Source organism: Lichenostomus cassidix, chromosome 4A (genome assembly GCF_008360975.1).
Source record: "Lichenostomus cassidix isolate B80296 chromosome 4A, HeHo_3.0, whole genome shotgun sequence".
In the NCBI taxonomy this organism is placed as follows: domain Eukaryota; kingdom Metazoa; phylum Chordata; class Aves; order Passeriformes; family Meliphagidae; genus Lichenostomus; species Lichenostomus cassidix.
The window spans coordinates 16,687,321-16,702,133 of NC_139485.1; the positions used below are offsets into that span (position 1 = coordinate 16,687,321).

The following is a 14,813-nucleotide window of genomic DNA, read 5'->3' on the forward strand; positions in this document are numbered from 1 at the left end:
AGATGGGCAGTAATTGAAGGAGTTTTTTCTTTTATGTAAAATACTTGTTCTTCACATGTTCCATAAATATTAGTTTACTCGCGAGTGATATATATTCCGTTGGCTGCAAATCCATTAGTGATGCTTTACTCTAGCAGATTTTAGTTTTTGCAAACAGGCATGATTGAACTCAGCTGCTTTTTGAGTAATTTGTGCATCACTCCTACCCTCCCCAAACTGCAGTGGGATGAAAGACAGTGCTTAATTACCTTCCTAGAGAGGAGGTGGGGCTTAACTGTTAAGAAACATCTTTAAAACATTGTCTAGTGTGGTTTTCCTGCAGAATTAAGATTGCTGTTGGATTTCCCTCCTCCTGGCTCTCCTGTGCTGTTCCTGTGCAGCCTCTAACTCCCTATTCCATGTCTCCACAATCTGAGAGACATGAAGCTCCGAATACACCCCAGAATTATTTCTTCTTTTTTTTTTTTTTTTTTTCTTCTGTAAGTTATTCCTTAGCTTCCCTAGGCCCTGAGACATCTATATTAGTTTAAGGGATTGCAGGTAACTCCTGCTGTGTATTTTGCTGAATTACCTCATCCCCCTTGCAGGCAGACTTGAGGTCTTCAGGGATGAGTTTTACCTAGAGCTGTGCTTTGCTGAAAGACCTTAACAGATGTTGCTGACATTAACTATTTCCCAGTGATATCCCTTTGGTTTAGAAACTCAGGAATGTGTCTGACACTGTACATTTAACATAGTGCATATCACTCAGAGATCAGATTTATTGGACAGCATGGCTTAAATAGGTGGCTGTTAAACTTTCCAACTTTCTGGACAGGAAAATTCCTGTTCCACTCTTGTAGTGTCTTGAGAGATGATTTTTTTAAATGAGGTGAGCCAGGTATATTTTATATGTGTTTTAATAACTATGAAAACATTTATAAAGGTCCTTACTCAGTGATCTTTGTTCTCCAAATAAACCAAACTTGCTTGGAAGGGAAGGATTGCAGTCAGGATGGGGAGGAGAGAGCTGCAGAATGAAGAGGAAGTACAGAACAGCTTTTTTGTGATATTGTAGCAGAAAAGGTTAAACCTGTGATGGGACAGGGAACACAGAAAACAACGAATATAGCAGAAGACCAAACAAACAGGGCTGCAGGAAAGAAATGCTTCTGAATTAGTCTTTTTAGCCATGATAGATGCCTTGTCAACCTGCTGCACCTAAAAGCTAAATACATGAGTTGGAGAGGAAAGAAAAAAGCCAATTGCACCAAATCAATCATTGGGGTGTAGGCTATTAAATGCTGACAAGAGGTAAAGGCTGGTTATGCTGCTCTAAAACTTTGGGGGATAGCAAAGCACCTTTGAGTAAACTTAGACTCCTTAAATCAAAGATGAAAGTTTGTTGTTTTTTCTCCATGGCATGAGATGTCAGGGGCCAGTATTCTCAGAGACTGTTGCACAGTGTGAAATTACTGGTTTACTCAGCGCTTTATATTTCTGACCTTGAGATCTTGATCATTACAGTCGATGCCCCTGACAGAGCTGCAGTTCAGAAAGGGTTGAGGTTCTGTAAGAAAAATCCGAGTTTTTGGCTAAATAATGAGCAATGATGTTAACGCAAGGTGGATGCCAGGTAACTGATTAATTTCATTCTGTAGGGAGCAGTGCACAGAAAGGCCACACAGCTTCTCCATTTGTTTTCTTTTCCTTCTACAGCCAAAGAATTTGCCACACAATTGCATGAAAATGCAAACCGAAGTCCTGAGGAGACAATGTTTCAGACTCCTAGGAGTTGTTTTCCTAAAATAACAAAGCTTCCATTGATCTCTGCTTCCCCAATATGTTTTAGACTGTAAGGTTTAAATTGTTAAATTGTTAAAATTTGTATAGAAAGCAGGGAGAATGCACAGGGTGTGGAGACACAGGGCTTCTATTGCCTCTTTCCTTGTGCATTGATCTGGCTGTTATTTGGTGGTTCTGCCACTTCCCAAGGGCTGAGGACTAATGAGCAGCGTTTTGTGGATGAATGAGAAGGAGCTGGTGACCAAATTTGGCTGTGACGGCCTGCTGTCCCCTTATCAGTGCTGAGGAAATGCATTTCTTATGCCAGAGTTAGGATGAACCAAGGGGTGCTAAGTGATGAGCAGTAGTCACCACTTAATGCTTCACTCACTGCATCTACCAGGAAATAAAAAAAAACAAGGAACTAAAAACTGATGCATCTAACCCTGACTTGTTGGTGAGTTTTTAAAAAAGGTGATTCCATCTCCCTTGTGATTTGTGTGCTCTGCTGTTTTCCCTCTGAGATGCAGGGCTGGGGGATGATGGCACATGCAGTACCCTTTGCATTGTGCTGAGCCAAACAGCAGCTCTGGGATCCTGCAGGGAAACTGCTCTGGGTCCCTTCTGAGCTGGTCTGATCTTTGGGTCAGCTTTGACAAGGTGAGGGCAGGGGGGTGTAAAAAGTACTGCTTAAATCATTACTTCAGTATTCTTCTGCAAGTTCTTCTGGCAGGGTGTTTACCTCAGAGTTAGCCACAGTTTCCTAACAAAAAGAGGAAATTGCCTCCAAATAAAAGCAGGCTGGAAACGATCAATCTTTCATAGAGAGCTACTGGAACAGAGAGCAAAAAGTTATATTGTGTGTTATATAGCCTATTACTGACTCCTAGGCATGGCTGCAGAGAAGTCAAGGCTTCTCTGGGCAGTGGAAGGAGCTAAATGTGAAACTGCTAATTAAGCCCAGACAAAATTAATTTTATGGCATGTTTCCTATAGGTAACATCTCATGGCTGTGGCAGATTTTATGGGGAAATTAAGGCCAGATGGAGAAATGGCACTGCTTTAGTGCATGGGGTAGTTTTTGTTGGAAACAAATGGCACAAAACACTCGGTGGTGACCTTGCCTGCTGCAGTGGAGCATGAGGCAGAAGGAATTTTTCAAAGGGTAGTTGTGGTTGTAAGGGTTTCCCAATTTAACTGCAGTTGCTGGTGAAGTTAGCAAGGAGGTGCAGAAATACCTTTTGCCTGTGTTACCTGTGAGAGCCCATTTATTCATGATCTTGTTAGTAAAGCTGAAGTTCAAAAGGCAGCTTTGAGGTGGGAAGAGAGTCCTGCTGAGGATGGCCCAGGAGGAGAGATGTGCTGGGTATTCAGATATCCTTCTGAGATGCTGGGCTGTGTCACCCACAAGCATTTGCAGTCCCTGTGGGTTGAATGGAACTTTAAAATTACTTTAAAACAAAAAAATTCTAAGCTTGTAATTGGATTTTGTGTGTGTTTGTTTGGGGTTTTTTTTCGTTCTGTTAGTTGTCTCCTTGATGAAATTTTGTTTTCTTATACTAATTGCTGTTCAAGAAACCCAGATTAGATTTTCTTCTTACAGGAACTTTGGAGATGCAAAAGAGTGACTCAAAAAGTTTCAGGAAGGCAAAGACAACTGGAACTCCAGAAATTCCTTAAATTCGCCTAGAATTTTTAGTCTCCGTTCTTTAAGTTCAGAGGACTGGAAAAGTTTAAGGGCTTGTTTTACTGGTAAAATCTTTACTTTAAAATAGATCCTTGATGTCATGCATGAGATAAATCATAGCAGGGGTTGTTTTGACACTCTGGAGTGTTGTTATATTATGCACTGGTTTCCCAAGAGATCTTAAAATTTAACAAGCAGAGGCCAGAGTGAGTAATGAAATGAGGCAGCAGTATAGCCATTGCAATTACACTTTTATTACCCAGCCATTCTTCCTACAGAGCTTTATACTTTCTGCAATGCTTACCCGAGGATGAAGTGCTTCGTGGGAAGGAAGGAAGAGAACTCTGATTTTCTGACTTAGTGGCACTGTGATTCCAACTCTCTCTGACAGCAGGCTGGGGCTGGAGCAGTTTGGAGAGAAGGGATGCTCTGCTTGACTTGAATGGCTGAGATCCTGCCCAGAGAATTACAGTATTTGACAATTATTAATATTGCTGGGAGCAGAGGTTTAGGTTTCTGTGTTTTGTTGTGAAGATGATGTTTCAAGTCTGTGGTTAACAGTGATTACATTTTTTTCTCCTCCCCAGTAGGCCACTACAGCAGCTGTAATATTAATCATGTTCCTTATCTTTTTTCACTGCTTATCTCATTGTTATCTGCTTGTACTATGAATTATTCCTGAATGTTTATTTCTAATATAGGCTATCATCTAGAAAGGCTATAACATTTTTTTAAAGATTTCTAATGTAACTTGTACTTGAGATTACAAACATAAGTTCTCTTCCCATGCACAGACAGCAAACAGCATGTGATTATATGTATAAACACATAGTTAAACGTCTGAAAGTTTAACCCATCTTTCTCATTTATTCCATTTTGGGGAGCAATTTGAAGTTATCAAAAGGGATTATATTAAAATGACTTTCCATTTAGGACTGCAATAACACCACCAGGCGCAGCAACTCCTCTTGGGTCACACAGGACATTAAACAGCTTTTGCTTCTGGGGCAGATTCATCCTGTGGCTGTTCTTTATCTGGGGTGGATATGTGAGCGTGACATTGTGACCTGTTCAGGTGACACCAGGGGCTCCCTGGGCACATTTTGGGAGTGTTTGGAGAGTCAGGGATCACTCTGCTCCCCTGCCATGCCCTGCTGCCCACAGCCCCCTCAGACTGTGCTGATTGGGGTTATTAAATTCCCATCAGAATACACTAACTTCCATTCTAACTCAGTGTTATTAGAAATCTCCCTCAATGTCTCAGGTAATTGTTCATTTAGACCACTTGTGTCTTGCGGAGATTAGCGAGAAGTGAATCTATTTTTTATCCTTTTACCAGCAGCCCTGCTAAATCCTGCACTGAATGGAAAACGATTACAGGGCTCAACTGACAAGCTACAATTTTTTTCAATTCCTGAAATGTCGTTTATAATAACAGCAGTGACTAGCACAGCACACCTACAATATCTGTGTTGGGAGGGAACTCTGATTAGAATTTCTGCTGGTACCAAGGGGGAGCTTGTTGTGCAGGAGGAGGCAGTGAGGCTGCTATTCATGTCCAAGATGCTCTGGCTAGCAACCACTGTTCGCATTTCTTTCTTCAAAAAAAAAAAAAAATTGACAGTATAAATTTAAAATGCCTCCATTGATGGAATATTATTAAATTTTTCTGGTTAGGAATGGATGTACAATGTTTGCCCCTTACAGAAAGTATTGCCAGGCTGTGGTGCAGTGTGAGTGTATGAGGAAGATGGGGGAAAATTCAATTTTAGAAAATGCTAAGAAAAAAATTATTTTTTTCCTCGATATGCTATTTCTGCTCTGAGGGGAAAAAAAAAAAGTGAAAAAGGCTGACAGATCTAGTGTTTGGGAGCAGAGCTGTATTTCTTTGCCTGTCTTAGGCAGGTTTCTTGTTTTCATCTTTTCAACTGGCACGTGTTAACAAAACTCCTGAATGTGCTGGGATGTTCATGGAGCTCCTGGTGCAGGTGGAATAGTTCTGGTACAGGTGTAGCTCTCTAAAATTCAGGAATTTTATGATCTGCAAGATTTTATGAACACACCTAAAGTTCCTGCAGGTGTGTTCAGACCTCAGCAAGGCTCAGCATGGTTGTGTCACATATTGGTTTTATTGCATTTTCACACCCCAAAGCAAGCAGCTGCAGGGCTGAGTGTGGATTCAGGAGTGACAGCTCTTGTTCTGTCCTTTGTCTGGAGCTGCACAGACCTTCCTAAGCATTGGGCAATCTTATTTTCCCTTATAATATCTGTGATCTGGAATTGACTGTCATTCTGCACCCCGTTTTCACTTGGCTTCTGAGCTTAGAAAGGAGCATTTTGCAGGACAAAATTAAGTGAATATCTGGATGCAAAGAGTTTCAATCAAAATTGCTTCTCGGCCATTTAGCCAGCCTGCCTGTTCAATTTTGGATGGATGACACACTTCTCTGCTTCCTTTCACGTTTTTAAATCATTCTCATATAATACACTACAGCAGCATAAAGAATGTTCCATCTGACAATATGCATACGTATTTTCCAGGAATAAATTAGGACATTTCCCAATGCTCCAGCACATCACTGTTTAATATAGGCCAATAGATCAAAGGCAACCACTGTAGTTTCCCTCCTGGGGCTGTTAAAGGCAGTAAAATGTGACCCTTTCTAATATGTGCTGTATTATTTAGAAAGCTACAGTTAATCTATTCAAGAAGTTATTGAATTTGGGCTTCTTTCAAAGTTCATCTTTCTGTGGTATGTAACAAATTTTCTCATTTTCAAGTTAATTTTTTGTAACCACCTAGTTACCACCTGCACCTACCACACTGTGGAACATTTGAACTGTGAACCAGCAGCCACCAGTAAAAGATCCAAGAGGTAATTTCACATTTCAGGTGTTGAGCCCTCCAATGGTTCAGGCAACTCTCAGTTTGCTGAGGAATCCAGAGAGGAGGATGGGAGGGAATCAATTTTTTACATATGGGATTAATCTCTGCAAAGCAATTTTCTCATTCTGATGAGTAAACTGTATTTTAGTGATTATATGTGTGATTTCCCTCACAATACCAAATGAGTGAAATTGCCATGTGTATGTAAGAGAAATGAGGAATGCTGTGTGTGACTGGAAAAGTTTGGTTGAAATATTTGCCCCACTCTGAGAGATTCCTGTGTAAGATATTCATCAACACATTAAACAGGAACAGTAAAGTATGACAATTTGTGAGCTTTCCTAGAAAGAGATTGACTGAGATATTGCATTGATGAAATAGTAGCACAATGAAAGTAATCTCTCCACTGAATTATCAGAATCTTAGTATGACTTCAAAAATCTTTCCTAGCATTTAGGTGAGGCTGTACTACTTTATTGTGAAATTAATATTACACAAGAACTGGGGGGAAAGAAGAACAGAGGATTTTATTCTCTCATGGAATTTAAAATGAAAAAAAACCGAAACAAAGCAACAAATCCTCCTCTGTTTTTAGCAATATTCCAGGTGTAGGAAGTCAGAAGTTTCCTAGTATCCAGTATCTAGTTCTTAGATTAAGAAATGACAGTAAGGCAATTCTGTTGTAATTTGTAGTAAGAGAAATCTGGAACAGCCATGGTTCTCTGCCAGATCGTTAACCCAATTTACAGACATGCCTGTGATCTCTGGTTCCTAATAAGCTGTTAACATCCAATTTCATGATGAGAATAATAATATTTATAAATACAATAATATTTACTGTTTTATAGGCAATATACTGCTTATTTCTGCCCATTTTTCTTCATGCCCACCCATCTGAGGAGCCGTGGGCTGCCTGCTGTCCAGGCTCTGGGATGTCACAGCCCTGCCAAGATTGATGCTCAGCCTTGAGCTCCAGCATTAAGTGACCCAACCTCCTGATTGAACAATGCAATACAACTCCACAGCTCTCTATTCCCTCTCTGTCACGCACTGTAGATATTTATTATCCTCCCTTACACAATTTAGTGCACTTTGGCATATGCTCAGATAAATTACACCGAAGATTAGTGAGGTCTTTTATTTTCCCCTGGAGACTGGAATTTAGCATTGTGAAGCTTGCCCAGCATTGCTCTCCCCACCCACCTCCTGCTTAAAACTCGCAGGATGTCAGATGAGGAATGTTTGCTTAAATCAGCACTAAAAAAAGCACCTGCAATCAGAGTTTCAGACGTATTCAAGAGTGGCTGATCACAGAAATCACTCCTTTCTGCCGGTAAACACGGTGGAGAGGTTGCATGCTTTGGTTGTTAATACAGGCAGGGCTCTGTGCAGATTTGCTGTTTCTGCCTTTCCCAGGCTTGGTCTCACAAGTGTTTTGTGATTTAATGAAATTTCAAGGAGCTGAAGGAAAGCATCAAGTTCGGTGTAAACAAATCGTTTATTACATAAACAAATGAGATCCAAATTACGGTGATTTTTCACCTGATACAGATCAGTGCAAAGTAAATAGTCATTTAGTTTACACCGTGTAGCTGCAAGAACACAGATGGGTTGAGGTGTTGAAGAGCAGAGGCTGCAGGGTTGGGGACAATGCAGAATTGTCCCTTCCTCTGCCCAGTGTCTGTCTGAGGACACAGCTCTGTGTCCCAAAAGGAAATATTCCTCCTTCCTCTTGCCCTCTCTCCTGGGAGGTGATGCCTGTTGAGCCTTAAATTTTACAAGAGCTGCTCATGCCAAAGGAGACAAAAGAGCCTCAGCCTTTTTCTTCACTTGCATTTAATTTCCTTCCCTTGCATAGCTTTTTTTTTTGATCTGTGAAAAACTAATTATTCTTTCATAGAATCTGATCAGTTGAGAAGGGAAAAAGAAAAAAAAAATCTTGGTTCTGACCTTTCCTGACATTAATGCTACGGGGCTAAAGCAGCTCTAACTCAACTCTTAGGTGGGCTTTTTTTTGGTTTTTTTTTTCTTTTTCAGCTGTATATTTTACAGACAAAAGAATTATTAACTTAATTCCTGTGAAGCTAGAATGGTGTTGGCCACTTTGAGTTGTCTTTGAGAAATAATCAGGCGTGGAAAACGTGACCTGCTGACAGTGTGGTGTGGGCACAGGATGTCCAAGGATAGGTCCAGGGTCCAGGACTGTCCATGCCCACAGACAGACAAAATATAGTTATAGGATCTCTACATCCCATGATTTTAAAATAAATGTTCATATAACCCAGAAGGTAATCCTGTCATTAGGGCTGATTGTTCTGTTTACTGACAGGGATGCTAAAAACTGTTTCTTCCCTCTTGATGGCCAACTGGTGTGGAAGTGTGTCTGCAGTGCTGGATCAGGTGGTGCTGCTGTTATCAGGCAGAAAATGACTCCTATTAGCAAGCTTGACCTTCACTTGAACCCCCAGCACTGGTAAGTTGTTGGTAATGACACACATTTGCTCCAGCTTGGTGGAGAGAATATTTTCCTGACCCAAATACAACTCTCCCATGTGTCTGCAGCACAGTGCTTGTAAAATACTTCCTTTTTCTTGTGCTTTACCTCTAATGATTAATAGTAAACCTAGTGATGAATGCGAGCGAAAGGGTGGCAATTATAATTTCATTAATCACCTAATAATTGGGGTCCAGGGCTCAACTGTGACTTTAGGCTTCTCCATCTTCAGGAATTAAAGAGAAATTTCTATTAATCACCGTGTCCCAGCTGCTGACAGGCCCTGTTCTAACAATAGATCTAATCATTTCCAGATGCATCACAATTAGCGTGGGGAGGATGAAGGAGCTGGGCTGAGCAGCCTGCAGTCCCAGGGGGCTGCAGGAAGAGCCTCTCTGTTCCACCAACAATTTACCTCTAAATGCTGTGTGTTCAAGTCATGCTTCCCTGGAGATTTATAAACGTTGGAAGCTTTTAATAAACTTCCCCCGGCCGAGGGAGTGTGCTGCAGGCTGGATGGTTGGCTGGTTGGGTGTCTGTGGAGATTTGGGGCTGCAGTTGTTGGCTGGTGCCACATCTGGAGCAAAGGGTGCCCAAATTAAGGGCACAGTGTGTTTATTAACTAGTGCATGGAAAAACATCTGGTTGCAATTCCCTCCCTGTGCCCGGGCTGACGGAGCAGGTCTGAGCAGATGTGTGGTTAAGTGGTAAATGAGACGAGAGTGCTGTGCCTGATTTTGTGTGACCAAAGAGCAGCTCTGTGACACCCTTAGCAGCCACTCTGTCCAGCTATGCTGGAAACAGCAAAATGAACCTGGAGCTGCTGTTCCAGGCCTCCAGCTGGTAGGAGCAGTGTTTGGGTAAATCTTCCAGAGCAATTCTTTGTGCTCACTGGCTCTCTGATCTGCCTGAAGTACAGAAATCAATGTGAGCAACATTCTGAAGGTAAAGACTCCATGCACAGAGAAATAATGAATTTTCTAAAGTCTGTCTGTGGAGATGAGGCAGAGATATCCATGTTTGAGATGCTGAAATGATGTAACTAAGGCAACTGGAATAATAATTTGACATCAGAAGGAAGATGGAATAAATGGGATTTCAGGGTGTTGTATACATATTCCAGAGATTTATTTAAACTCTTTTCAGGAAAAGTGAAACTTGTCAGAAACATAAAAATCTGTTGTTGTGGTAAATGTCTTCAAAAGTCTTTGGTTTTGAATAGAAGATTGTAAGGAATCTTCTAAAAACAAACAGAGCATTTTAAAGGTTTCCTCATTACACCTTCTAAGCCACGAATTGTGTATGATTTTACAGGTGGTTCCATGTTGCAGGATTCAGCTCTTGGAGAGGCCAGGGTATAAAGCAACTTACCCCAGGTGTAGAAAAACTCATTTAAGACTTGTTCTGAAAAGTTATGGAACTGAATGGGCTAAAGTAAACTGAATGGGACATTCACTCAACTTGTATCATAGTTTTGTTTTTTTTAATTTTTCCATCCACATTTGAAATTAGAAGGAAAATAATGTCAGGATGTTTTTAGAGCAAATGGACACATCTTCCTAGGTGAGCTTGGTTTCACATTCATGGCTTTAGTTGTGTGACTCCATTATTTACAGGTAGGACAGGTGACTGCCATACTCTTTAATATGTGAGCTGTGTAAGAATAGAAATAACTTGAAGATCATGAATTTGATAATCAATTGCTATTATTACCCTGTCCTTTCTCCTTTCTTTAAGAAATGTTTCAGGTCTTTTCACTATCTGAAGTTATGCTGCATATATAGATAGATAGATAGATATATGCATTTATATAACAGCATGGATACAGAACATGAAGAAAAGCAACACTGAGAAGAAATGTTTTCAGAAAACAAATTAATTTTTAAACTGTTTGCTTTCTATTACTGTTAGATTTTTTGCCAAGTCCTTTAAGTTCTTAAAAGGCTCATCTAATACTTTTTTACATATAGGGTAATTTTTTGTCTTCTTTGTTAATATTGATAGCACTTTGTCATGAAGGAGGAAATAATCCCAGCAACCAGTTTTGAGACAGAAAATCACCTTCTTCATAACTGGTCCTGAATCACCACCTGTTGTCTTTGCAAAGGCAAATGTTTTTTATCCTCTGTGGTGTGGAAACAATTTTTGTCTGAATGTGTTTTGATTCAATCCAGGTTTGTTAGAGATTAACAGGCAAATACTGTTTTCTCTTAGTAAAGGCTTATATTCAAGTAGTACCTGAAGGTGTGTGCTTTACAGTAGTTTAATGCTCAGTAGTGGGATTATTTTTAATGCATTTATACTCCATTTCAATTTATTTAGTTATGTAAGGAATATGTAATATTGTAGGAAACTTACACAAATCTTAAACCAGTCGTCTTGCTTTGCTGATCATATTGAAGATCAGAGCACAGAAAGAAATGAAAAAAACCCAGATTTGTTTATTTGCTCTGTATTACCTGTTTCCTTTCTTCTCCTAATGTAATTTTCTTCCTACTTTCTTTCACAGTCCCACAGATTTTTATATATGTTCTATCAAGAATAAAGCAGTATGACATTACACCCTCAAATAAGGACCCTGCAGATCAACATACATCCAAATTGCTCCAGAATTAATTTTCTTGATGAGTGCTGCCGTATATTGCAGTGAATTCTTTTTTTGTGTGTTTTTATTGGTGTTCATTTGAGCTTGGCATTCTCAGGGCAGCCAATTTCCAGTACTCTTTGGGTCATGAAAAAGCCTTCTTGTGCTTTCTTCCACGAGTACAATAAATAATGAAATTTCTGCATTTGTCCCTTCCTCGTAGGGACTGAGAGCAGCAGCAGCAGTGTCGTGGCAAGAATTGCCATTTGGGATCCTGCTGGCAAATAAACATAGTGTAGCAAAAAGGTGTCATTACAAGGAGTTGTTTTGCCCAGGTTGGGGAAGGCTGTGATTCATTAGCACTGAATATGCTCCAGAATGTAACTTCTGCAGCCTGAAGTTCTGCAAAAATGGAAAGGCGAGAAGGAAATGGATTTTAAGGTGAAGGAGAGGGGAGGGGGGAAAGGAAGTCCCTCTAGCATGGGTTGAGGATATTCATTTTCACTTGACATTGATAAAATGAATATGCAGTAAAAATGAATATGCAATAAAGAGAAGTTATGTAAAATCACTATAGAGATGAATATTAGGAATAGCCAATATTCATAAACCTCTGCATAGGATTCTTTTATGTCATTTATGATTTTTTCTTTCACTGTGTCTTCCAGTCATAGGCTCCTCATTTTAGGAAAAATGTGTCATACAATTTATGTGACAAATTCATGGCAATCAAATAATGTATAAGTTTTACCCCTTTTTTTTTTTTTGTGAGAATATATTGCTTTAAAACTTGTGCCCTGCAAAGAGTTTTGGGTATTTTAGCTTGGTTCAGTAAAGGCAGTCAGTCCCTCAAGTAGCAGGGCACAATCAGGATATGAAGATTTTTCTTATGACTCATGTGAGGATTTTTTCTTCTCATTTACACCAACCCTTCAGATCCCTAAAACTTCTTTTGACAAAGGGCAGAAGGATAATAATTACTGTTATATGGTGGTTTTGTTTAGACAAGCAGGAGAATACATTTTTGTGTCCCCCCATCTTACACTTGGATTAACTTTCGATTCTGGAGCTTTCTCATTGTTTCAGCATATTTAATTTGCTCTCTCAGTAAATTTTGTTGACACTTTTTGCTCGCTGTAATTTAGGATTTCAAGTTCACCTTGAGCTAGAGCTGCATACCAATGGAGGAAATCTTTCAACTTTTTAATTTTTTGGTAGAAGGTGTTTTTGCAAGCAGGTTTCATGTCCTTGTTCAGGATATCAGCTCTACAGCCCTGTGCCTGCCATGTTTTATTGTAAGGATTTTTAGCAAGAAGTGTTTGCTTTCCCATTTATTTTCTTCTGCTGGTGCTTTGCTCTAATGTGGAAGTTGTCTGATGTTTGCCAGAGGTTTTTTGCAATACAGATGCAATCTGTGAAGAGTACATAACATTTCCAATAAAAGTAATTCTTATGTCAAGACACGGGGATGCTGTGGATTGTAAATTTTGACTTTACTGCCAACCTCTGCCATCTTTTCCTCGCTGCTCTGTGCAATCCTCTGTTGAGCAAAATATTGTCATTGTTATTCCTTAAATAGTATGGGGACATAATTTCAGCAGTAGAAGGGTAAAAATGTCTCAGAATCTCTTTCTTATTACATTTTTGACTCGTTCCACTCTGCAGTGTTTTTTACTGTGCAACAAAGGTGGCATTGCCTTGTAAATGTAGTATCTTATTATAATCTCATTAGCATTCTTTTTTAATGTGTGCTGCAATTCAAGTATCAGAGGGGAGCTCCCTTGCCCAATTAGTGTCATTGCTTACCTGAAGACTGCTATAACACAGAGTGCTTTTATTTATTTGGTCATAAATGCCGTGGCAGCTGGGAGCCCCAGACCTGTGCTAGGTGTGAGAATCTTTGCATTGCTGAAGTTTTCTTCAATATTTTTGTTGACCTTCACTTTCCCATGCCCAGTGCAGAGTTCCCATAAGATGAAGGTGATGGAGCTGTCGAGAGAGCTTTTGCTGTTCAGCCCTAGCAGAGGGACATCCTGGGGTCAGGGTGACTCTGTGGGGTGGCTCTGCTCCTCCAGAGGGACACAGCCCAGGGAAGGGAATGGTGACTTTGGCATGGAATTGGGCAGGCTTGTTGTGTGGCTTTGGGAAGTGGAAGGTGTTTGCAGCCCACCAGAATCACCCCCTGGATATCAGAGTCTCCTACCAAAATCTTTCCATGGGCAGAAGGGAGTGTCCTGCACGAAGCAGCTGGGAGTGAAAAGGGATCATGAATTCCAGCCAGTTTGCCCATTGCTGTTCCCACAGAGCTGGGCTTGGGCTGGAATTCTATCTCTGTCCAGCAGGCTCTTCCCACTCACACTTCCCTGTGTTTCTGTGCAGATTTGGGTCACAGCAGTGCAATCCAAGCACAGGGGAGGCTGCAGCACAGCAGCCACATCAAACCCACTGGTTCAAGGGTCTGTTGGGCACCTTTGCTGTGGTATTTCCTGAGATCCTGTTGCATCCTGAGTTAATTTCTGGAGGCAGTAGAAGGGATGTGGCCAGATGTGCTGCTGTGCTGGGGAAGGGCAGCACTGCCCTGCCCTGGAAAATGATGTTTGGTGACCTCCAGGGCACAGGGAGAGCTTCTGAAGGCTGCCCAGGCTCCCCCTGGGGATGGAAGCTGTTCTCTCATCTTCTGGAACTGAGTTCAAGGAACTTCATATAGAACAGCACAAAGGTGGTTCTGCTGGGCTTGGCCCCACTGAGTCTTTGGCTGACAGCAAACCTCAACAAGACTGGATGCCTTGAGTTCCATCTGGGATGTAGCTCCTTTCCAGGCTGCAGCTTTATCCTCATAAAAAACATATTAAAACTGTATTTATGTGGTTTAAAAATGACTTGCCATTGATTTGATAGGATTTTTTGTTGGTTTTTTTCTGTTTGTTGTTTTTTTTTTTCTATAGAAACTGTATGAGGAATATCAAGCCATTAACTCAGTTGTATAAAACTATTAGCTTAATGTAATCAGTCAGAAATGAAGCTGCACTTTCCCTTCACTGGAGACTCTCTTAGGCAAAGTGCAAAGGACTGTGGGAGGATGAAGATGAACTTTCCTGTTACTCACTAAACCCAGGACCAGTGCTGTGAATCTGTGCTACAAGGGAGGCAATTCCTGAAGCCAAGGTGAACGAATTCTGAGCTGTTGAAGGCAGAATGTCAATCAGTGTGATCACTGCAGCTCCCCGTTCCTGGCTCCCAGCAGATGCTCTGATGGGGCTCTGGTGATTTATTAGCAAATCTGAGACACCCTATTGATTTAATACTCTGCCTGGTGCAGCTCTGCCTTGGAGCATGACCTCAGTGAAGTCAGCTTCATGTCTGCAGCAGCACAAATATAAATCATGTGTCTCCCCAA

At 40.8% G+C, this 14,813-nt stretch overlaps 1 protein-coding gene across 5 annotated transcripts in view; it reads left to right on the plus strand.

The window, feature by feature from the left end:
- The window catches only part of PCDH11X (protocadherin 11 X-linked), a 401,505-nt gene that overhangs the window by 196,775 nt on the left and 189,917 nt on the right, over nt 1-14,813 (plus strand). Inside the window, exon 7 of one of the 5 annotated variants that reach the window (XM_085060711.1) lies at nt 4,336-6,293. The exons of the other annotated variants lie outside the window; for them this stretch is intronic. Coding sequence (XP_084916837.1) covers nt 4,336-4,395 — 60 coding nt within the window. The 3' untranslated portion in view covers nt 4,396-6,293. Of the gene's footprint in view, nt 1-4,335; nt 6,294-14,813 lie in introns of those variants that run through there. 5 annotated transcript variants of the gene reach the window in all.